The sequence below is a fragment of the Puma concolor genome, chromosome D3 (genome assembly GCF_028749965.1).
Source record: "Puma concolor isolate L17-30 chromosome D3, mPumCon1.1.hap2, whole genome shotgun sequence".
In the NCBI taxonomy this organism is placed as follows: Eukaryota; Metazoa; Chordata; class Mammalia; order Carnivora; family Felidae; genus Puma; species Puma concolor.
Genome location: NC_141678.1, coordinates 38,004,826 through 38,030,049, shown reverse-complemented (window position 1 = coordinate 38,030,049; position 25,224 = coordinate 38,004,826). Strand labels below are relative to the sequence as shown.

General features: G+C 36.2%; 1 protein-coding gene across 3 annotated transcripts in view; it reads right to left on the bottom strand.

Moving 5' to 3' along the window:
• Positions 1 to 25,224, bottom strand: part of L3MBTL4 (L3MBTL histone methyl-lysine binding protein 4) — a 449,596-nt gene that overhangs the window by 362,407 nt on the left and 61,965 nt on the right. For all 3 annotated transcript variants that reach the window (XM_086682502.1, XM_086682503.1, XM_086682504.1), the window contains exons 2-3: positions 1,572 to 1,652; positions 1,095 to 1,199 (exon numbers count right to left, since the gene is read on the bottom strand). In XM_086682502.1, the coding sequence (XP_086538628.1) occupies positions 1,095 to 1,166 (72 nt within the window). In that variant the 5' untranslated portion in view covers positions 1,167 to 1,199; positions 1,572 to 1,652. The remainder of the gene's footprint in view (positions 1 to 1,094; positions 1,200 to 1,571; positions 1,653 to 25,224) is intronic.

The following is a 25,224-nucleotide window of genomic DNA, read 5'->3' as shown; positions in this document are numbered from 1 at the left end:
TTTAACTCTAGTTCAAAAACTAACACATGCTTATGGTAAACTAAGTAAATAGAAAAGACAATATAAAAGGCACCTCTAATCATCTAGTAATAACTACTCTTAACCTTTTAGTCTATGTCTCCACATCAAATTTAAGCTCTTCCTTAAATGACTATTAGATAACTGATTTTGTAAGGGGGGGGAAATACTTTTTTCTTCTTCATATTTTAGATTATTTTTTTTCAAACTATTCATCAAATAATTATCTTCAGTTGGAGAAATACCTCTTTCTAAGAAGACATAAACTATGTGTGGTATATTTGATGGGGTATTAAGATAAAAGGAGATTATTTTAGAAATTTTATTTGAGGGGCATCTGGGTCACTCAGTCAGTTAAGCATCCAACTTCAGCTCATGTCATGATCTCTCCATCCATGAGTTCAAGCCCCACATTAGGCTCTGTGCCAACAGCTCAGAGCCTGAAGCCTGCTTCATATTCTGTGTCTCCCTCTCTCTTGGTCCTTTCCCCACTTGTGCTCTGACTCTCTCTCTCAAAAATAAAATAAAAACATTAAAGGAAATTTTATTTGATAAAATCTTAAGTATGAAAACATTTATCAAGAAGATAAATCTTGTATTTTTCACAGAAGTAATGATCTTATTATAGCAATGCACCATGTTTGTAAATACCAGCATAAAGTCTTGGACAACACTGGCCAGTCACAGAATATCAGTAGGTAGAATTGTATTGATTCCCCTGTTGTGTGAGATATACATAGTACAATAGCTGATTTACATGTATGCACTATGATATGTTTAAAATATATATGTACATATAAATGTGTTCAAAGAATATGCATTAAAATATTTTTAAGATTAAAAAAAAGAAAAAGAAAAGGTCTCCTTTCACCTTCAAAATGAAGATTACCCTTTAAAATGTATCGGACTTAATGACATATGTATTCAATAGCTCTATATATAAACCTCAACCAGAAGCAACCAGCTCCTAGCCATTGAGAAAACACCTCTGCTGTGGTTACACAAACTATACAATCACACTGAATTTCCACAGTGAGCACAAACTAGAAGGAAGGGTCCAGGAACTGACATCTTACCAAGCATCCATCCTGATTCAAATGCTCTTTGGAATCCATACTAAGCTTCCTCTTTCTGTTGGGCTGTTTCATTGCCACTTTAGCACTCCTTAGCAAAGTGTTTTTCTGCAAAATAGTGCCACATAAAAAATTTAGGAGTTTTGCCCCTTTAGAATAACAAAAACAATCCCCCCAAAATTTTCTCATTAAACTTCTTCTAATTTGTTTCCATAAATACCCTGAAACTGAGGTGACATAAAAATTTCACTGTTGCTTTTATAGACACTACTATAATAATAAGTTAACGGGAAAAGAGATGAGTTTTCCGCCTCATCTAGAATTTATATCACAAAGAAAATAGATACTTTTCTTTGGTCTTACCTATTACATCATTTTTGCTTTGTTTTGTTTTGTTTTGTTTTTTTTGTTTTGTTTGCTTAGCTAATTTAACCAATTTGGATTCACTGCAATCTGCCTATTCAGATAGGCTGTACTCACACAGTCTGACCGTCCTCAGGTGTCAAGGCAAAGGTATTCTTGGTGAGAGGACTTTTGTCATACAAGGCATAGCACAGCAATCTGGAACAGAGAAAATAAAAAAAAAAAACTTTACCAAACCAATTTATTATGACCACTCTTCAGTACACTAACAATTACAGTAGTGGATTAGTAACAAAATTAAATCAGTAGTAAAAAACTCTCAGCAAACAAAAGTCCAGGACCTGAGGATTCACAGGTAAAGTCTACTAAACATGGAAAGTAGAGCTAATAACTATCCCTCTCAAAATTATCCCCAAAAAATATAAAAGGAAGGAATTCTTCCAAATTCATGCTATGAGGACAGAATTACCCTGATACAAAGACCAGACAAAGGCACTACAAAAAAGAAAATTACAGGCCCATATCCCTGATAAACACAGATGCAAAAATTCTTCAAAAAAATATTAGCAAACTTAATTCAACCATACATTAAAAGGATCATTCACCAGAAGTAAGTGAGATTTATCCCAGGGATGCAAGGATGGTTCAATATCTGAAAAATCAATCACCATGACACACCACATTAACAAAATGAAGAATAAAAATTATATGACCATCTCAAAGATGCAGAAAAGCATCTGACAAAATTCAACATCCATTTATGATAAAAAAACCAAACAAATTTGGTTTAGAAAGAACATACTTCAACATAATAAAAGCCACATATGACAAAACCAGATTACTCAATAATGAAAAGCTGAAAGATTTTTCTCTAAGACTAGGAAAAAGACAAGGATGTCCACTCTCAACACTTTTATTCAACATAGTACTAGAAGGCCTCGCTGCAGCAATAAGACAAAAAATAATAATAAGAGGCACCCAAATTGATAAGGAAGAAGTAAAACTTTCATTATTTGCAGATGACATGATACTATATATAGTTGGCCCTCAAACAACATGGGTTTGAACTGCACATGTTCACTTATATGCAGATTTTTTGCAATAAACAAAGTACAGTACTGTAAATGTATTTTTCTTCTTTATGATTTTCTTAATAACATTTTCTTTGGCTTACTTTATTATAAAACACAGGATATAATATATGTAATACATAAAACATGGATTAATTGACTATGTTATCAGTAAGTCTTCTGGTCAATAGTAGGCGCCTAATAGTTAAGTTTTTTGGGGGGGTCAAAAGTTACATGCAAATTTTCAACTACACTGGGATTGGTGCCCCTAACTCCCACATTGTTCAAGGGACAACTGTACAGAATACTCTAAAGACTCCACCAAAAAACTGTTACAATTAATAAATGAATTCTGTAAAGTCACAGGATACAAAATTAATACCCAGATATTTCTATACACTATGAGCAAAGTAACAGAAAGAAATTATAGAAACAATCCCATTTACAACTGCATCAAAAATAATAAAATACCTAGTAAAACATCTAACCAAGGAGTTGAAAGACCTGAACTCTGAAAAACATAAGACACTGATGAAAAAAAAAAAAAAAAAGAAGATGAAACAAGTAAGTGGGAATATATACCATGTTTGTGGACTGAAAAAATTAAGATTGTTAAAACGTCCATACTATTCAAAGTAATCTACAGATTCAATTCAATCCCTATCAAAATGCCAATAGTATTTTTCACAGTATTAGGACAAACAATCTTAAGTTTATTTTAAACTACAAAAGACCCTGGGGCACCTGAGCGGCTCAGTAGGTTGAACATCCAACTTAGGCTCAGGTCATGATCTCACAGTTCATGAGTTTGAGCCCCGCATCGGGCTCTGTGCTGACAGCTCAGAGCACGGATCCTGTTTTGGATTCTGTGTCTCCCTCTCTCCCTGCCACGCCCCTCCTCACACTGTCTCTTTCAAAATAAATAAACATTAAAAATTTAAAATTTTTTTTTTCAACGTTTATTTATTTTTGGGACAGAGAGAGACAGAGCATGAATGGGGGAGGGGCAGAGAGAGAGGGAGACACAGAATCGGAAACAGGCTCCAGGCTCTGAGCCATCAGCCCAGAGCCCGACGCGGGGCTCGAACTCACGGACCGCGAGATCGTGACCTGGCTGAAGTCGGACGCTCAACCGACTGCGCCACCCAGGCGCCCCTAAAAATTTTAAATAAAACTACAAAAGACCCTGAATACTTAAAGCAATTTTGAGAAAGAAGAACAAAGCTGGAAGTATCACAATCCCAGATTTCAAACTACATTACAAAGCTTTAGTAATCAAAACAGTATGAAACCAACACAAAAATAGATGCATAGATCCACAGTGCAGAATATTCCAAACTTACATAGTAAATAAACGTGTCACAAAGAAGGCAAGAATATAATACAATAAATGAAAAAACAGTCTCTTCAATAAAAACAGAAGGAGGACAGCTACATGTAAATGAATGAAAATGGACCACTTTCATTCACCATACACAAAAATCAACTTAAAATAGATTAGAGACCTAAATGTAAGACCTGAAACCATAAAATTCCTAAAAGGAAATGTAGGCAGTAATCTCTTCGACATCAGCCTTAGCAATATTTTTGTGAATCTGTATCCTCATGCAAGGGCAACAAAAGCAAAAATAAAAAAATAGCACTACATCAAACTCTTGCACAGCAAAGGAAACCATCAACAAAACAAAAAGGCTACTCACTGAATGGGAGAAGATATTTTCAAATGATATATCTAATAAAGGGTTAAAATCTAAAATATGTAAAGAACACATACAACTCAACACCAAAAAAACAAATAATCCAATTAAAAACAGGGAGAGGTCTTGAACAGACATTTTCCCAAAGGAGACATCCAGATGGTCAACAGACACATGAAAAGATTCTGAACATCACTAGTCATCAGAAAAATGCAAATCAAAACCACAATAAGATATCACTTCACACCTGTCAAAATAGTATCAAAAAGTCAATAAAGTGTTGGCAAGGATACACAGAAAAGACAATCCTTGTGCACTGCTGGTGGGAATGTAAACTGGTATAGCCACTATGGAAAACAGTATGGAAATTCTTCAAAAAATTAAAAATAGAAATACCATACAACTCAGTAATTCCATTTCTGGGTATTCACCAAAAAAAGAAAAACAAAAACAAAAACAAAAACAAAACAGTAATTCAAAAGGATACATGCACCCCTGTGTTTACTGAAGCATTATTTAAAAAAAAAAAATCCAAGGTATAGAAGCAACCTGAGCGTCCACCAATAGATGAATGGATAAAGAAGATGTTAAATAAATACATATATAAATGTGTGTGTGTGTGTGTGTGTGTGTGTGTGTGTGTGTGTGTGTGTGTGTATACACAACAGAATAATACTCAGCCATAAAAAAGAATGAATTCTTGGCACTCATGACAATACGGATGGACATAGAGGTTACTATGCTAAGGGGAAAAAATCAGATAGAAGAAGACAAGTAGTATATGATTCACTTATATGTGAATCTAAAAAAATAAAACAAATGAACAAATAAATTCATAGAGATAGAGAAAAAACTGGCAGTTTCCAGAAGGGAGAGAGATAGAAGGATGGGTGAAATAGATGAAGGGGGTTAAGAGGTAAAAACTTCCAGAGGCGCCTGGGTGGCGCAGTCGGTTAAGCGTCCGACTTCAGCCAGGTCACGATCTCGCGGTCCGTGAGTTCGAGCCCCGCGTCAGGCTCAGGGCTGATGGCTCGGAGCCTGGAGCCTGTTTCCGATTCTGTGTCTCCCTCTCTCTCTCTGCCCCTCCCCCATTCATGCTCTGTCTCTCTCTGTCCCAAAAATAAATAAAAAACGTTGAAAAAAAAAATTAAGGAAAAGAGGTAAAAACTTCCAGTTATAAAATAAAAACATCATGGGGATGAAAAGTGCAGTATGGAAAATATAGTCAATAATATTAATAATAATGTTGCATGGTGATAGATGATAACTATACTTACTGTGGTGACCATTTCATAATGTATATATTTGTCAAATCTCTGTGTTGTATTCCTGAAACTAATAAAATATTGTATGTCAAACATACTTCAACAAAAATAAAAATTAAAAAAACAAAATGAATACATAAATAACAGTAGACACTCTTTGAAAAATTATTTGGAATGTGTTTGATAAACAGGTTAACCATTTTGGAGAACTTACCCATAGTATTAGATGAGTACCACTGGAGCTATAATTCTCTCTGAAAAATTTTAACTACAACTGACATATAATTTTTAAAAGTTTAGGGGCACCTGGCTCAGTCAGTTAAGCATCCATCCGACTCTTGATTTCGGCTCAGGTTATGAAGCCTCATGTTGGGCTCTGCAATGAGCATGAAGCCTGCTTGGGATTCTCTCTGTCTCCTTCTCTCTCTGCCCCTCCCCAGCTCATGCTCTCTCTGTCACTCTCAAATAAACTTTAGGGAAAAAAAAGTTTAGCAGACCTAAATCATCTATAGTCCCCAGTGTTTTAGAATCATACATCCAACTTCTTCCTTGATATGTGCCCCTGAACAATGACCCCAGATACTATCAACTGAACATATTCACACCTGAGTTCATCATTTCCCCTCTCACTGCCTCCTAGTTCTGCTCTCTCTTCCTATTTGCAGTAATGACATGATTAATCACCCGTTTGCCCACCTCTGCCCCTCACAGTTCTTCAAACTAGACACTGCATAAGAGTACCAAGCCAATGGCAAGTGAAAGCTGAAATGTACTCTGGGTTCTGCACACGTGCCATTCCCTCTGCCAGGGTTAACATTGGCCGGTCAGAAAATGCATCTTTTTCTGATTCAAACAAAGACTCCTTTTGGGCTAATGGTGGCCCTGACTTTGCCTGAGCCAGAGACCTAGGATCATTTACATCCTTTACATCACACCTCACACTCCATCACCAGGTTCTGCTCATTTTTAACCTACTCAACATTTCTTGAATTCATTTCTCCTACTCCTATTAACTCTGACTACCTCCAATCTTAAGCTCCAGCCAAGTTATTTGGAACACTGCTTCTCAGCCCCATACTTTTACTGGTCTCTCAACCTCAGAACACCTTCCCTACTATCTGCCTCTCCTTTTTCAATCTCTAATTCTTAATCACTCTTTATTACTCAACTCAAAGAGACTTCATATTCTTGAGAAAAGTCTTCCTTGCCTACCTCCTGCTCCCAGTGGACCAGGTGTGTCTTACTTAAAATCCATTGTCTTGGGGCGCCTGGGTGGCGCAGTCGGTTAAGCGTCCGACTTCAGCCAGGTCACGATCTCGCGGTCCGTGAGTTCGAGCCCCGCGTCGGGCTCTGGGCTGATGGCTCAGAGCCTGGAGCCTGTTTCTGATTCTGTGTCTCCCTCTCTCTCTGCCCCTCCCCCGTTCATGCTCTGTCTCTCTCTGTCCCAAAAAAATAAATAAACGTTAAAAAAAAAATTAAAAAAAAAATCCATTGTCTTGTTCTTATCTTTGTCACATTCTTCAACACCTTATACTATATATTTTTTTTATTTATAGATATGTCTCCCCTTATGTGGCTCCAAGCTTCCTTATGACAAAGATTCTAAATTACTGATCCTTATTTTTCTATTGTCTAGATAGTACCTGGATCACAATGGACTTTCAGGATGGGTTTGGGGCCCTTAACTGCATTAAGTGCATCTCTGAATTATAGAGAAGCCTCAAACACCTTAAGTTAGTGTTATTAGTTCTTGATCCCTACACCACCCCTTTTATCGTGCTATATGCCTAGATAAGTGTAGTTCTCTAACTTAACAACTCCTTTCTCTTTTTCTTTTATATATTAAAAAAAAAAAAATTTGCTCATATCCATTTCCTTCTAGCCATTTGATATTTATGTCCTTAAGATAGGCACTTACATAATAAATTCAATAATATTACATTCATTTTGTAGGATATAAATAAAATTTATCATGCCTAGCTCCCAGTAATACTCTGAACATCTATGCAAATGAACAGCTTAGACTTGATGCCTTTAGCAAAGTATTATTGCACAAGACATAAGCACTGCCAAGGCTAACTTGCATTTCATGACTAATAACACCCCATGGCTTGTCAAACTGAAATCATCTGGCCACTAAGGCTTTTCTCCTGCCATCAAAGTGATCTGTTTTGCTAATCCCTAGTAATTATCAATAACTCTGGTTTGTTAAAAAAAAAAAAAAAAAAACAAGAAAGCCTGAATTCATATTATGTATTGGAGAAAAAAGATGAATTTTTTTCCACTGAAAAGTTTCAAAATACAATTTAGTAACAATTGGATTTCCTTTAGATAATGAAACAAAAATACAAAATATACCCAACAGCCCATATAAGATTTTGCTGCCAGACAAAAAAGGAATTAAATATAATTCTTCATCAAATGCAACACAAAGGAGACGGATGATATGCAGATAGGGAGATGGACAGATAGAAGATAGCATGACACAGAAAGGGCGACAGGAAGGTTTTATATAACCCCTTCAAATGTCAAACCACAAGATATATTCTACCAACAAAATAGAACACTTCTTTTGATATAAACTTAACCTGACATCCTTGACACAGTATCAAAATACATGGATTATTCTGATTGTCCTAATACATGGCCTACTCCCAGAAAGCCCCAAATGTCACATCAGCCACGTGGCTCCTTCCCGAGTTTTGAAGAAATAAAAAAAAAAAAATTAGAACCAAGGAAGAATAGCGTCATATTCTAAAACACATTAAAGAAATATCATCCAGGGGAAATGAAGGTGAATAATGACTAGGTGGCACTGCGCCCCAGGGTACTTTGGCTCTGTAACTATACCCAAGCACTAGCTATAATAGAAAACATTTTTAAGTGATTTTAATTAAAGACACTTCTAAATAGTATTTTAAAGCAGGACAGATAATAATGTAAATGATTTGTATTTCGATAGAAACTCTGGAAATAGTGCACTGATTTTCAAATTAATCCTCTGAATCAGTTTGATTTTCCTTCTCGGTTGTGGAATTTTCATCTTGCATACTGCCTAACACTTGTGTTACTGACCTCCTAATTAAGCAGACAAATTAAGATTATTACTTAGAAAAAATGTAAACAATTTTAATACTTCAAATTTTAAGTCTATAAATAACAAAAATAATGTACTGCCTGCTTATATCCACTTGCTATTTGGTAATTCTTACACAAAATACTTATTGATCACCTGTTATCATCAAGACAGTCATAGATACTTTGCAGAATATAAGGATGATTCCTAAGACATTTCAGAAAGGAGATAATGAAAGTAGCCCTATTGTCCCATAACCCAGGATAGTTCTGTCTCATGCCATCCTGGTATAATTATTAGCACTACCACCTTCCACTCCCAAAAATGTTTCAGTTTAGACAGTAAATCATATGGTCACTGTATGGATAAAAAATATACACAAAATAACAAAAAATAAGAGTCATAAGTGGTTAATTCATATGATGTTCACAGGAGAGACAGTATGTTTAACAATGATTAGAAAACGCACTGTGGAAAAACATTTCACCTGCTTCTACGATGCTGCATAGAATTTAAAGTGAATTTAGCACCAAAATATCGAATTCAAATATCTGATTATTGTATTGATTTGCCACTATTTCAAAGACATTACCAGGCTAAAATGTAACCATTGATACTCGGTGTCAATAATAATACATAGTAGTTGGTGTTTGAATAAATTAATAAATAACTACAACTAAGTGCATTTTGACAATTTCTGTGTGAATTTTTGCCCTCTCTTAATTGTATTAGCAGTTAACATTACCTGTGTACTCATATATTCTTGGCATAGCCACAACCCCTCTACATACAGACTTTCAATTAATACTTATGACAACCCAAGGACATATGTACCATTATCACTCATACTTTACAGATGAGGAAATGCTCCTTTGCTCTAAACCAAGAACAAAGCCATTAAAATATACACCAAATAACCCTCTCTGTCAACATACCACAAATCAGAAACAGACTGGCAAGTCTTAAAGCTATCGGGCTTCAGAGCAAGAGAAAGGCAGAGGAAGTTAGGAAGCCAGTGGTCAATAAAAGATGGGTGCTACAGCCAGGTTTATCCTCAGAAGCCAAGAGGTGGAAGGAGGCTCCACCATTGGTGAATGGGAGCCAAATGGAACTTCTGAGACAAATGCCCGGAAGGATGGGCTGTAACTTTGAGTCTAAGAAGGCAGGAAGAATAAATGCTAACTCCTGACCAGGAAGTGGGCTGCAGGGAGCCAGGCACAGGCAACCACAAACACTAAAAATCCAGGAGAAAGTAGGTATGTGTAGAATGAGAAAAAAAAAAATCCTCCCACTCAAAGTGCATCTGAAAATCAAAATTCAAAAACACAAAAAGAAATCAAATACTAAGAAAGACCATAAAATCAGCCACTGGAGGGAAGAATTCATCCTGATAAAATTTAAATTATGGAAAATATTGATAAATATTTTTAAATAAATCAGTTTAGGAGACTCAAAATGATAAATGAAGTAAAAACAGGCCTAAGAAATGAACAAGAAATGATGAACAGTAACACAAGTAGGTAAAACTAAAAGATATGGATATGAAAAAAGCTTAAAACCTTGGCAATCTAAAGTATAGTCAACAAGATAACCGAACATGACATACTTTAAGCCAGACCAAGAAAAAAGAGAAGATTCAAATTACTAAAACCAGAATGAAAGAGGTTATATCAGTACTGATTTTACAAAAATCAAAAGGATTATAAGGGAATACAATTGACCCTTGAACAAAATAGGGATTAGGGACACTGACACCCCGTGCAATCAAAAATCTATTCATAACTTTTGACTCCTTAAAAACTTAACTACTAATAGCCTACTGTTGACCAAAGCCTTACTGATAACATAAACAGTTGATTAATACACAGTTGTATGTTACATATATTATATACTGTATTCTCACAGCTAAAGAAAAAAATGCTGTTAAGAAAATCATAAGGAATAGAAAATACATTAAGAGTACCATACTGTACCAACAGGCACATGAAAAGATGTTCAGCGTCGCTCCTTATCAGGGAAATACAAATCAAAACCACACTCAGGTATCACCTCACGCCAGTCAGAGTGGCCAAAATGAACAAATCAGGAGACTATAGATGCTGGAGAGGATGTGGAGAAACGGGAACCCTCTTGCACTGTTGGTGGGAATGCAAATTGGTGCAGCCGCTCTGGAAAGCAGTGTGGAGGTTCCTCAGAAAATTAAAAATTGACCTACCCTATGACCCAGCAATAGCACTGCTAGGAATTTATCCAAGGGATACAGGAGTACTGATGCATAGGGGCACTTGTACCCCAATGTTCATAGCAGCACTCTCAACAATAGCCAAATTATGGAAAGAGCCTCAATGTCCATCAACTGATGAATGGATAAAGAAATTGTGGTTTATATACACAATGGAATACTACGTGGCAATGAGAAAAAATGAAATATGGCCTTTTGTAGCAACGTGGATGGAACTGGAGAGTGTGATGCTAAGTGAAATAAGCCATACAGAGAAAGACAGATACCATATGGTTTCACTCTTATGTGGATCCTGAGAAACTTAACAGGAACCCATGGGGGAGGGGAAGGAAAAAAAAAAAAAAAAGAGGTTAGAGTGGGAGAGAGCCAAAGCATAAGAGACTGTTGAGAACTGAGAACAAACTAAGGGTTGATGGGGGGTGGGAGGGAGGAGGGGGTGGGTGATGGGTATTGAGGAGGGCACCTTTTGGGATGAGCACTGGGTGTTGTATGGAAACCAATTTGACAATAAATTTCATATATAAATAAAAAAAAAATATGTTACTAAATCAACAGAAGGAAGCAACCACCTGAAAGCAAATACCCAAGAAAAAAATAACCATACATTGTTTATCTGATTTAATATATAATCTTGAATAAGTTAAAAAAAAAAAAAGAGTACCATACTGTATTTATCAAGAAAATTCTTGTACAGTAGACCCACGCATTTCAAACCTATGTTGTTCAAGGGTCAACTGTTCCACAAAAATTGTGTGCAAATTAGATAACATGAAATTTCTAAAAATACATAAATTACTGAAAACGACTCAAGAAGAAATAGAAAGCGGAGTACGTCTATAAGTAAAGAGATAAAAGTAGCAATTTTAAGACTTTCCAAAAGAAAAGCCCATGCCCAGATGATCTACATTGAATATTTGAAGAATAATACCAATCCTTTACAAACTCTTCTCCAAAAAGAAGAGATGAAGCCTTACTTCCAACTCATCCTGTGAGACAAACCAGTACTGCCCCGATTTCAAAACCAGACAATGATAACACAAGAAAATAAACCTATAGCCCAATATCCCTATGGACACAGATTCAATAGTCTTCAGCAGAATACTAGCAAACTGAATCCAGCAACATATAAAAGAATTATGCAACATGACCAGTAATGGAAGGTTAATTTAATATTAGAAAATCAAGGGTCAACTGTATTCTCTTATAATCCTTTTGATTTTTGTAAAATCAGTACTGATACAAATCAGTATTATACCACATTAAGAGAATGAAGGACAAAAACCACAGTCATATCAATAAACACAGAAAAAGCTTTTGACAAAAGTTAGACTCTTTCATGTTTTAAAAAAATGCACTCATCAAGATAGGAATATGAGGAATTTCCTAAAGCTGATAAAGAGTTTATCAAACACCTACACCTGACATCACACTCAGTGGTGAAAGACTGAAAGCTTTCCTTCCAAGATCACAAACAAGACAAAAATATCTCACCATTTCTGTTTAACAATGTGCTAGAGATTCCAGTCAGGGCAACTAAGCAAGAAAAAGAAAAAAAAAGCACCCAATAGGAAAGGAAGAATGAAAACTGTCTCTGTTTACAATGACATGGTCTAGTATGTGAAAAAAAAAAATCCTAAGCAATCAACTAAAAAACTATTAGGCTTAATACATATCATATACAAATTATGAAACCAGTTCATATACAAATTATTTGCATTTATATACAAATGAAATTAATAAACCAAGAATAAATTAAAATAACTGCATTCACAATAAGATCAATAAAATAAGTATAAATTTAATAAAGAAGTGCAAGACTTACAGACTGAAAACTACAAAACACCATAAAAAGAAATAAATGAAAAAAAATAAATGGAAAGATACTCCTTGTTCATATATTCGAATATTTACCAATTTTAAGATAGCAATATTATCCAAATTAATCTATAGATTCAATGCAATCTCTATCAAAATCTCAGGTGGGAGCCTAAAATTCAAATGTAAATGCAAAAAAAAACAAAACAAAACACACACACACACACATACACACACACACACACACACACAGAACAGCCAAAACAATCATGAAAAAGAAGTAGCAAGTTGGAGAACTTGTACTTCCTGGTTTCAAAACTTATTACAAGTTGCAATAATCAAGACAGTGTGGCACTGGCATAAAGGCAGACATACAGACCAACTAAATAGACCGATATTCTAGAAATAAACCCATACATCTATGTCTACTTAATTTTCAACAAAGGTGTCAAGACAATTTGCTAGGGAAAAAAAATAGTCTTTTCAACAAATGGTGTTGGGACAGGTAGACATTCACATGCAAAAGAATGAAGCTGGATCCCTCCCTCACACCATAATACAGATATTAATTCAAAGTGGGTCACAGACTTAAATGTAAGAACTAAAACTACAAAACTCTTGAAAGAAAATACAGGAAGGAAATACAGGAAAGAAAATACATGCCCTTGGGTTAGGAAATGGTTCCTTAGATATGACACCAAAAAGTACAAGTGACAAAAGAAAAATAGGTAAAGTGGACTAAATCAAAAGTAAAACCTTTTGGACTGCAAATGATATCATCAAGAAAGTGAAAGGACAGCACACAGAATGGGGTGGGGGTGGGGGGATAAGTGCAAATAATATATCTTAAAGACCTGTATTCAGAATATAAAAAGAAGTTTAACTATTAATAAGAACCCCTCCCCCAAACAGGCAAAGGATTTAAGCAAACATTTCTCTAAAAAAAAAAAAAAAAAAAGATGTACAAATAGACAATAAGGACGTGAAAAGAGGATATTCAACATCATTAATCATTAGGGAAACAGAAATAAAAAAACACAGATACCATTTCACACCCACTATAAGATAGCTATAATCAAAAAGTCAGACAGTAAGAAGGATATGGGAAAATCAGAGACGTCTCATATTGCTCGTAGAATGTAAAATGGTGCAGTCATTTTGGAAAACAGTTTGGTAGGATGGAAAATAGTTTGGTAGCTCCTCAAAATGTTAAACAGCGTGTACCAGCAATTCCAGTCCTAGACATGTACCCAAGAGGAAAGAAAACACACATCCGTACAAAAACTTGTGCACAAATGTTCATAGCAGCATTATTCATAACAGCCAAAAAGTGGACACAACTCAAAGCCCATCAATTGACAAATGGATATAGTTACTAAGGCAGTATGATACTTGTGCAGAGATATGCAAACAGACCAACAAAAAAGATGAGAGAGCTTCCAAAAAGAAAGGTATATGTGAAAACTTGATTATCAGAGGAAATATAATGCCAGCTGTGAGCTTTTCATATATGACCTTTACTATGCTGAGGTACTTTCTTTCTATCCCTAGTTTACTGAGAGTTTTTGTCATGGAAGAGTTTTTGAATTCTATCAAATGCTTTTTCTGCATCTAATAAAATGATTATGTGATTTATTTCATTAATGTAGTAATCACATTAATTGATTTTGTATGTTGAGCCATCCTTTTATCCCAAAGATAAATCCCATTTGGTCATGGTGTATGCTCCTTTTAATGCATTGTTTGATCCTGATTGCCTATATTTTGTTGAAGATTTTCTCCATCTATATTCGTCCAGGATGCTGGCCTACAGTTTTCCTTTCTTGTGGTATCTTTGTCTAGCTTTGGTATTGGGGTAATGCCAGCCTCATAAAATGAATTTAAAAGTATTCTCTTTTCAATTTTTTAGAAGAGTTGGAGAAGAAATGGCATCAATTATTTTCTTTTAATGTTTATTTTTGAGAGAGAGTGAGAGAGAGAGAGAGAGAGAGAGAGAGTGAGTGGGGGAGAGGCAGAGAAAGAGAGACACAGAATTGGAAGCAGGCTACAGGCTCTGAGCTGTCAGCACAGAGCCCCATGGGGGGCTCAAACTCATGGACCTCAAGATCGTGACCTGAGCCAAAGTTGGATGCTCAACCTACTGAGCTACCCAGGTGCCCCATTAATTCTTATTCAAATGTTTGGTAGAATTCACCAATGAAGCCATCTGGTCCTCAGCTTTTCTATCTTGGAAGTTTTTTATTACTGATTCAACTTCCATAGAAGTTACAGATCTATTCAGAGTTTCTATTTATTCATGATTTAGTCTTGGTAGATTGTATGTATCTAAAAAATTATCCATTTCTTCTGGATTATCCAGTTTGTTGGTATAGAATTGTTGATCCTTTTTACCACTGTAGCATCTGTTGTAATATCCCTTCTCTCATATATGATTTTGAGTCTTCTCCTTGTTTCCTAATTGGTTTAAAGATTTTTCAATTTTACGTTTTCAAAAACTCAATTCTTAGTTTCATTGGTTTTCTTTTATTTTCTATTTTCTATCTCATTTATTTCTGTCCTAAACTGTTATTGTCTTTATTCTGGTAATTGTGGGTTTAGTTTATTCTTCTTTTTCTAGCTTCTTAAGGTGTAAAGTTAGCTTGCTTATTTGAGATCTTTTTTTTTAATGTATTCACTTATCACAATAAACTTTCATTTTAGTATTACTTTTGTTGTATGCCATAAGTTGCATTATGTTGTATTTTTGTTTTCATTTGTCTCAAAGTATTTTCTAATTTCCTTTTTGATTTCTTCTTTAACCCATTGGTTGTTCGAGTGTTTGTTTAATTTCACATATTTGTGTGAATTTTCCAGTTTTCCTTCTGCTACTGATCTCTACCTTTACTCCACTGTGATCAGTAAAGATTCTTGGTATGATTTCAATCATTCTAAATTTGTTAAGACTTGTTTTGTGACCTAAAATATTACCTATCCTGGAGAAATTTCTGTGTGTGCTTGAGAAGAAAATGTATTCTGCTGATACTGAGTGGAATGCTCTGTATTTGTTTGGTCCATTTGCGCTACAATATTATTCAAGTCCTCTGTGTCATTATTGATCCTCTGTGGATCTTCTATCCATTACAGAAAGTAGGGTATTGAAGTCTTCTACTGTTAGAGTTACTGCTGTCTATTTCTCCTTCAGTTCTGTCAATGTTTCCTTGACATACTTAAGTGCTCTGATGTTAAGTACATATATGTTTATAACTGTGATACCTTCTTGGTGGACTGACCTTTTGATCATTATATAATGTTCTTCTTTGTCTCTTGTGACAGTTTTTTACTTAAATTATATTTTGTCTGATACAAATATACCCACCTCTCTTAGCTATAGCTATAGCAGCTAAGTTGATCTCTTTTGGTTTCCATTTATATAAAATGTATTTTTCCATACCTTCACTTTCCTCAGTTTAAATTCTTGACCCTCCTCTACAGAATGAGACATCCTCACTCTTTCCATGGCTCCATTTGAACCAAATACACTCAATTTAGGCTTGCCTATGACTTGTTTGGCCAATGGGAGATGCAATGTTAGCTGGGACTTAAAATGTGCTGGTGCAATTTGTGTTGACTTTACTACATTGCAACTATACACCATTAAAAGGGTATGCCTCAGTTAGCCTTTCATCCTTCAGAGTGAGCCCCACAATGAATAAAGGTAGCACACCTGAACCTTACCAACTTGTAGCCACACCCATCATACCACTGTCCTGAAGTCTTTTATAAACTACCCAGGAGGGGTGCCTGGGTGGCTCAGTTGGTTAAGCATCTGACTTTGGTCCAGGTCATGATCTCATGGTTTGTGAATTCAAGACCCACATCAGGCTTTCTGTTGTCAGCACAGAGCCTGCTTCAGATCTTCTCTCCCCTTCTCTCTTTGCCCCTTCCCCACTTGCGCCCTCATATGTGTGCACTCTCTCTCAAAAACAAAATAAATAAATAAGTAAACATTAAAAAATAATAAAAAGATAAGCTTCTCAGGCAAACCCAGTCACAAATCAGTCAAAGATCTATTAAGATCTTGAGATGCAGTAGCTTTGGTAGCAATAGCAGACAGATATAACAATCCATAGAGGGGAGAAAGGTGCAAAGCCATGAATAAGCACTTCATGAAGAAATTTTAGAAAAGTTGCTCAGCCTGGTTAGTAATCAGGAAAATTAAGAATAAAACCACAATGAGATACCAATTCATGGCCATTAGAGTGGCAAAAACTTAAAACTCGGGTAATAACAGATGTTGGCAAGGTTGAGGAGCAATGGGAACTCTCATGCTCTGCTGGCAGATTAACCACCAAAAAACAATTTAGCATCATAAACTTGAAAGCTGAAGAGGTTCCAGCAAATCCCATGACCCCAGGACTGTAGCAATTGTACTCCATTAGGAGACAAGTTTATATTAATGGAGGAGGGGGAGGGAGGAGAGACTGGAAACAATCCAAATACATATCGGTAGGAATCTGAAAAAAGTAGCTTGTGTTATATTCACACAATATAACATTACACAGTGAAAATGAATCAGCTGCAACTACATATGCAAGAACATAATTAGCAATAACGTTGGATAAACAAAGCAAACCAGAAGACTGCAGCATACATTTTTAAAACACAAACCAACCAAAAGCACTCAATATGTGCCTTAGAGATACATTCTTATGTGGCAAATTATTTTGAAGAAGCAAGGAAATGATAAACATAAAATGCAGCAGAGTAGTTTGGAGAGGAAAATTAACAGTACTATAATCTTTTCATTCTTAAGCTGGATATTGGCTTCATAGGTCTACTTTTTTCTATTGTGCTTCATAACTGACAATTGAAATATATCATTGTGTATATATAAAATGGCATAATCATTTGAAATGGTGTAATCTAGTCATCCAAGATAAAAGAAAAGCTTACAGAGGTAAAAGAATGGACATAGCATTTTCTTCTAACTGAACAGTCCATTTTTCTTGTTTTTAAATCCCTTTTTCACCAAGACTCACTACCTTTTGCTCTTATATTTGGAAACAAATATCTCACTAGACCTTTTCTGAGCATGTACTATGTGCAGACAGCAAGAGGCACATAGGCCAGGAGCATGTGTCACTCCTACCTGCCTTCATTAGACCATGCTATTCTCAAAGAAATAAGAGTCTGTAACTGAACCAAGGGCATTAGCTTCCTCCGTGCTGCTTGCCAGACCCAGGGCATAAACTGAACTCCAGAATTTCTAGTTCCACCAAGTGAATTCTCAGCAGGGCAAAAATGGGGGTGAAAAATCACAAGTCAGAAAAACTGAATCTGGTTCTCCTAAGCAAAAAGGTTATTTACTGGAAGAATATTCAGGACTCAGAGAGTTAATGTCCCACAGCAGGATCAGACAGAAACAAAGAAATGCATATTAAAAATAAATATCCTCTTACACCCATGAATATGACTGGCAAGGACTTGGAGAGAAAGTGAAGCAGCAGGAACTTTCACATATTGCTTAAGTGTAAACTGGTATACTACCAACTAGATCCAGATGTTTCTAGAAACACAGAAAAACTCTAGCACAGGTGCAAAAAGAACATGCTTTTATTGTGGCATTGTCTGAAATAAGAAAAATTTGGTAATACTCTAAATACCCCAAAACAGGGAAAAATGAATACATTGTAATATATTTAAAAGGGGGGACACCTGGGTGGCTCAGTTGGTTGAGAGTTTGACTCTTAATTTCAGCTTAGGTCATGGTCTCAGCATCGTGGGATCAAGTCTCAGGCTGGGCTCCATGCTGAAGATTCTCTCTTTCTCCTCCTCTGCTCCTCTCCCCCACTCATGCTCTCTCTCTAAAATAATTTTTAAGGGAATACTATACAGCATTTTAAAAATACATGAGCTAGAATGACATATATCCCATCACAGATAAATCTCTAAAATACATTTGAACAAAAAGATCAAATTGCAGGATAATGTACATACCACAGACCATCTATGTAATGTCTGCTTATGGATACATAGATGTCCATTCAAAATATAAGAACATGACTGGGGCGCCTGAGTGGCTCAGTCGGTTAAGCGTCCGACTTCGGTTCAGGTCATGATCCACAGTTCGTGGGTTTGAGCCCCACGTCGGGCTCTGTGCTGACAGCTCGGAGCCGGAAGCCTGCTTCGGATTCTGTGCCTCCCTCCCTCTCTGCCCCTCCCCTGCTCACACTCTGTCTCTTTCTCTCTCTCAAAAATAAACAAACATTAAAAAAAAAAAATAAAGAAAAAAACATTAAAAAAAAAAAAACAAAATATAAGAACATGACCGAGGATGATACAAAACTGCAGCTTAGTAGTCCCATCTCAGTAGGGGTGGAAATAAGTAGGTCTGGGGAAAGGAGACTGCAACTGTAATTACAATGGTTTCATTGCTTTTAAAAAATAGAAGTTAATAGGTCAAAATATTGAAATTTTTCAATCTAGATGGCCAGCACAGGGTTGTTCATTTTATTATTCTCTGTACTTCACTGCATATCTGGAATATTTATGATGAAAATTCAACATTCAGGGTAGTTTTACAGGAGGAATGTTAGATCTTCATATTTATTTCTATAAGGGTTTCACTTGCTCATGAATATTATCATCAAGTAATGAAGTTCTATCCTCGCTCAGTATCAAGTATTCGCTCAGAATCTTAAACTACAACCAGGACACATAACAAATCACAAATATAATCATCCCTGCAACTACTAGTTATTAAGGAAGATTCTTCTATGTGCCAGGCATGCGGTGGCAGCCTCTCAACAGCCCTTTTGGCATTAACAAGCCCCAGCTGACAAGCCGGGCCGGGCAAAGCTTGAACTGGTCTAAGTGCAAAATGTCATACCTTAACTAATGACCCCATTTCTGAAAACATATTGTTGCTGCATTTAGCCACAACACGGAGACAACGCATGTGTTTAATGCATAGCTGTAATATTAGCATACATTTTTTATTGTGAGATAATGGCAAAATGTGTACATACATTACTTGCCTAAGCTCATGTGGCTACTAACAGCAGAGCTAGACAGACCACTTCATACCTTATTGAGGAGGACAGACTATACTCATTAAAACAGATTTTCCAACAAATGCCACTATGAAGCCTTGCCCAAATTAAATTTTCCCAATATCACACCACTAGGCACATTCAAATAAATCTCCTTCCAGGAGTATCTTTAATACAATGGCACTTGAATCATGATAACAGGTACTGCTGCCTAAAATGCCACATTAAAAGACATAAGAATACATTATTTGCAGAAATAAAAATCGAACTGTGTTACAAGAGCATGGTGTCTGATACAAGCTTTACAAGAACACATTAGGTATCTGAATTCTATTCATCAGAATTTTCATCAGGCAAATCACAAACGAGTACTACAGAAACTTTCCCTTTCTCTATTTCTTTGATACAATGACTCGGAAGAAGTCAGACCAGGGTAGCAGAAAACTCATCCAATCACAAGTTCTCGACCTGACTGCTCAGCTCACTGGCAATGAGATGGATCCTCATCCACACTGAATAGAGTCATCCACACTTCCACTCTTATGGAAAATGACACAATGACCGGGACATGTTCTGTTCTTAATGGAAATGTAACATACATACAGAAAAAAAATGCATAAAAGGGGTGCCTGCCTGGCTCAGTTGGAGCATGTGACTCTTGATCTTGGGGTTTTAAGTTTGAGCCCCATGTTGAGTGTAGAGATTACTTAAAAATAAAATCTTTAAAAGAGAAAAGAAAGTAAAAGTGAAGTATATATACATGTATCTCCATCGAAGATAATCTTGATAGCTATCCCAACTTCTAACACAATAGATAACTTCTGTATCTTTTTATACACCATATAAAGGACTTACACAGTACACGCTGCTTTTGTGTCTGTTTCTTTTGCTGACACATGACTGTGATAATCATCCATACTGCTGCATGTACATGTAGATAGTTCACTCTTATTGTTATAGAGTCTTGCAGAGTATGTCACAACATACTTATCTGCTTTGTGTCTGGTAAGTGTTTGGGTCATTTCCAGGTGTGAGGTATTACAAATACTGCTATCTGACATCCTACTACATTTTTCCCGATGCAATGTCCATTCAGCACATTTCTTCTAGGAGTGGAATTACTGGGTCACACAGTATGTGCATTACCTTCCTATTGATACTGTAACAAATTACCACTAACTTGATTGCTTAAAACTACTCAAATTTATTATACATATATATTATATATGGAGGTCAAAAGTCCTAAATGGGTCTCACTTGGCTAAAGTCATGGGGTCAATAAGGCCTACATTCCTTTCTGGAGGGGAGAATCCATTTTCTTGCCTTTTCCAACTTCTAGAGGCTACCCACATTCCCTGGCCTGAAACCACGTCTTCCACCTTTAAAGCCAAATGACCAGTCAAGTCATTCTCACAACACATCACCCTGAAACTGATTCTTCTGGCTTCCCTCTTCCACATTTAAAGGACCCATGTAATCATATGGGTCACATTAGAATAATCCAGGATAATTTCCCTATCTTAAGGTTGACGGACTACCAATCTTAATTTCACCTACAACCTTGACTCCCCTGCTTGCCTTATACCATACGTATCCAGACCTATTTTAGGGATTAGGATATGGACATATTTGAGTGTCAGTATCCTGCCTTTCACAGTATGCATATATTTTGAACATGTTTTTAAAACCTGTAGGTATTACAAACATTTTATTATAACATTATGGCAAGTTTCTTCCTTTCTATGCAGCAGTTCTAGTTTTTTCTCAGCCTTGTAATTCTTCTAACTAGAAGCAGTTACTAAGCATAAACATAAATTTAAAAAAGTGTGTGTGTGTGTGTGTGTGTGTGTGTGTGTGTGTGTGTGTGATTTCCACTATGTGAAAGACAATACAGTAGGGGCTACAGAAATGACTTCTGGTCAAGATGGGAAATACAATAGGTGCGGGGGAAAGAATACATTGGAGAAATATAACAAAAATATTTGTATTACACAGCTGAGCTCTAGACTGCTTAAAAGACAGAAATCTTCAGATGCCAAAAACAAAGATAAAACTGAGGAAACTAAATCAGATATACAAATTAGGAGCTTTTATTTGTATTCCCACCTGGGGATAGGAAATGAAACCAAAAGCTGCAAGCATGGTTTTAAGGAAAGGGTCGCCTTCACTAACACATTGGTGGAAAAATAATCACCAAGAAATCAGAAACGCAATCCTGTACTACACACACGTACAGGGCTCCAATTCTCCCCATCAAGAAAGCTCAGTGATAGCAAGACTGCCCCACAGCAACATCTCAACCACCCAGGACACTCTCAGAACTCATATGAAACTACCTCTGAAGATAAAACTCCCAGAACACACAAGGAAACCCACCAGAGTCAGCAAAAGCAACAAAGAATTAACACTTTGGATGTCTTCATAATAGAAAAAGACTAGAAGGACTTAAATATAAGAATACATAGGCTCTTGAAGAAATAAATGATAATACTGACTCCTCAAGACAAGAACAGAACATTGTTCAAAAAACTTTTTGAGAGAGTGAGAGCTGAGTGGCATGCTGCTTGCAATTCTCCTTTCTCTTGCCCTCTGCCCCTCCATTCCTCACCCTCTCAAAAGAAAAAAAAAGCGGATTTCAAAAACAAATAGAAAATATAGAAATGAAATGCATAATGTGGTATGAAAACTATGCCAAATAAGTATACTTTTTAGAACTGAAAACTGGTAAACTGGAATCCAAAGCTAAAACAATTACCCAAAATAAAGCACAAGAAGAGCAGGTACGAAAAATTATTAAAGAGAACAGATATAAGGAGAACTTAAGAGGCCCCAACATACATATAACAGATCTAGAAGGAGAGATTTATAGTATCTAGAAGAAAAATGTAAAGAGTCAAACTGTTCAAAAGGCAAAGTCAAGCACCATCTCTACCCTCCACAGGTCACATGGCAGGAAAAAAACCCTGGCCCAAGTTCTCAGAGCTGAAAGTAGCACCTGCAACTCTGATTCCCAGGGAAGGACCCTTCCAACCGTGACATTCTGCCTCCCTAGTGTGTCATCATCTTCTCCCTCTTCAGACTTGATTGACATAATTTTGAAGTAGGGAAGTAATATTACCCTACAAAACTGAGAGAGTCAGAGCTGAGGTTGGGGATCTATTTCCCTGGATTTGGTTCCAGATTCACTAGCGTAGTTCTTACTTTCCCCTCTTGTTCACAGAAGCCAAGTAGTTTACATGTGCTGTAGACCACTGGGCTTCTGCTCAATACTGCCAGTAAAGAGAATCCATTGGTTTGGCTAGTTCACCATCCTGTTTCTTTGTCCAGCTACTTGACTTTTACTTTGAGAAGCCTCATGCTGAGTCCACATAGTTCCAGAGCAGGCAGGTAACCCAGGAAGGTTAAAAAAAAAAAGGGCCAACTCAATAAAATTCATCCTCTTGGCCATAGTAAGTGCTTCAGAAATAGATATGTAAACTAAGAAAGACCAAAGAGATCTCATTCTAGGACTCCAATTGGAAATACTGGGCAAAAGAACCTTTCTTCTGAGATTATAAATTAGTAGAAGCTAAGTCTGGAGCTGCAGAGGCCACCAAGTAAAAGACAGCTTCAATGAGAGCAACAAGGAGGGAGGCAGAACCAGATGTTGGGAGGGATAAATCCCCGGATCCAGCCATACCTGATCCAAAGACACACCAGGGCTTCTGAGTTTTATGAGCTAATAATTTCCCTTTTCTGCTTAAGCCAATTTGAATTGGATTTCTGTCATTTGCAACTGAAATAGTCCAGGCTAATAAAAATTTTAGAAGCAAAGAAGCAGCAGTGACTGCAGCAACACCGAGAGGACAGCTGCTCTCTAAATAGTTCCCCAATTTAAAACACTGAAAAAGATTTGGATTGTAATCCCGACATTACTCTAACTCATTAAGCATATCATACTCTGTGGATCCAATTTTCATTTTGCAATGTCTTGTGCTCTTCCAACCACCTCGAAAGACCTCACAAAATTATAAACAATAATTTCAAAACAAAATGGTTTTCAATTATCTAAAATTTAAAAACTATGACATTTACAATTTTAGGGAAATTAAGATATGGCACAAAATAAAAGCCTTAAAAGAGTAGAAATCAATAATGATAACGATTGGGTTCTGGAAGACATAGAAGCAATAGTAAGTGAGATTCTGGTGCACCAAACCAACAAAGCACCTAACTGTTTATGAATAAGACAGTAGCATGTAAGGGAAGGACTAAGATGGAGTGGGGAGTGATGCTCACATGTGTTTATGTAACTTTGAGCATAACTCCAGCTATATGAGACTACAAAAATCTCCCAGGCAAATCAATCCAAACAACATATCTTTTTTCTGTCATCCACTTTCAGAGTCTCTTGTGCCTCTTTATGTTCCTAGTCGCTCAATAATGTTAAAATGATCCTCCCATAACCCCCAAATATCAAATATTAATGTCAAGCAGTGTTCTAAACTCATCATTTCTCTCCATACTGTCTGCATAAAGACATGTATATCTGTGGTCAGAAATACAAAACACATCATGTATACAGTAGTCAGATATTAAGTGACCATAACATATGCCAACATACACCACATTTGACTAATAACAAAACACAGCTTGTACATTTTAACAAATCTGAAATCAGGATGGTCTCGCAGTGCTGCTAGCCAGGTAGCAGTTCTTATGTAAGTATCACTGCCTGACTCCCCTTCACAGACCTGGCTATGCCTCCTGGGGGCTGGAGAGAACAACTATAACCTTTTATGCTTTGGTCAACAAACCACTTGCAGATCATTTGAAGAAAGAATACAAGTCTTTGTTGTTGTCAGATAAACCATCTGATGATACCGTCAAAATGCACAGAATGTATGCCAACAGCCTGAAAGAAATCCCAGAGATAATACTGAAACACTCTTTTAAGAAATGATTCAACATTAGCATTCCTGAGGGCACAGAGGATGATACTATGTGGGAAAACACCGTAGTGATGATGACTGAGTCGCAGTGATTCAGTAGAGTTGGACTCTGAAGGTGATTAAGTTTAGAAAAGCCCAATCCAAGTTACTAAACTAATATTTTCCTTTTTGAACTGTACAAGAATAATAAATAATAAAAATATGTTTAAGTACAGAAGATTCTTTCAATAAAATATAAATTCTTAGTGATATGAAAACATCATATAACTGCTTAATTGACATTGCTTTTTCATACTTCTGGCCCTTAAAATAATGAAGCAACTTACAATCAATAGTGTCTTATACTAGATGAAATGCAGTGGTTTCCATACAACAGTCACACACAGCAAATCTACTGTCCAGTTTGTGGAAGATATGGTTTGTTCTGGAGTAAGGAGATGTGTGATTACCAAGAAGATATGAGCTGATTTCCTTCTAATATTGCTCATGTAATGTAACTCTCTATTGACATACGTCTTCATATCTTTGCTCTACCAAATATGTGCTTGGGGTTAAATAAGATCATTTCATTTATTTCTGAAATGTCCCCCTTTTATATATCGTCAAAATCACTGACAGAAAAATATAACCTCAACAACACTAA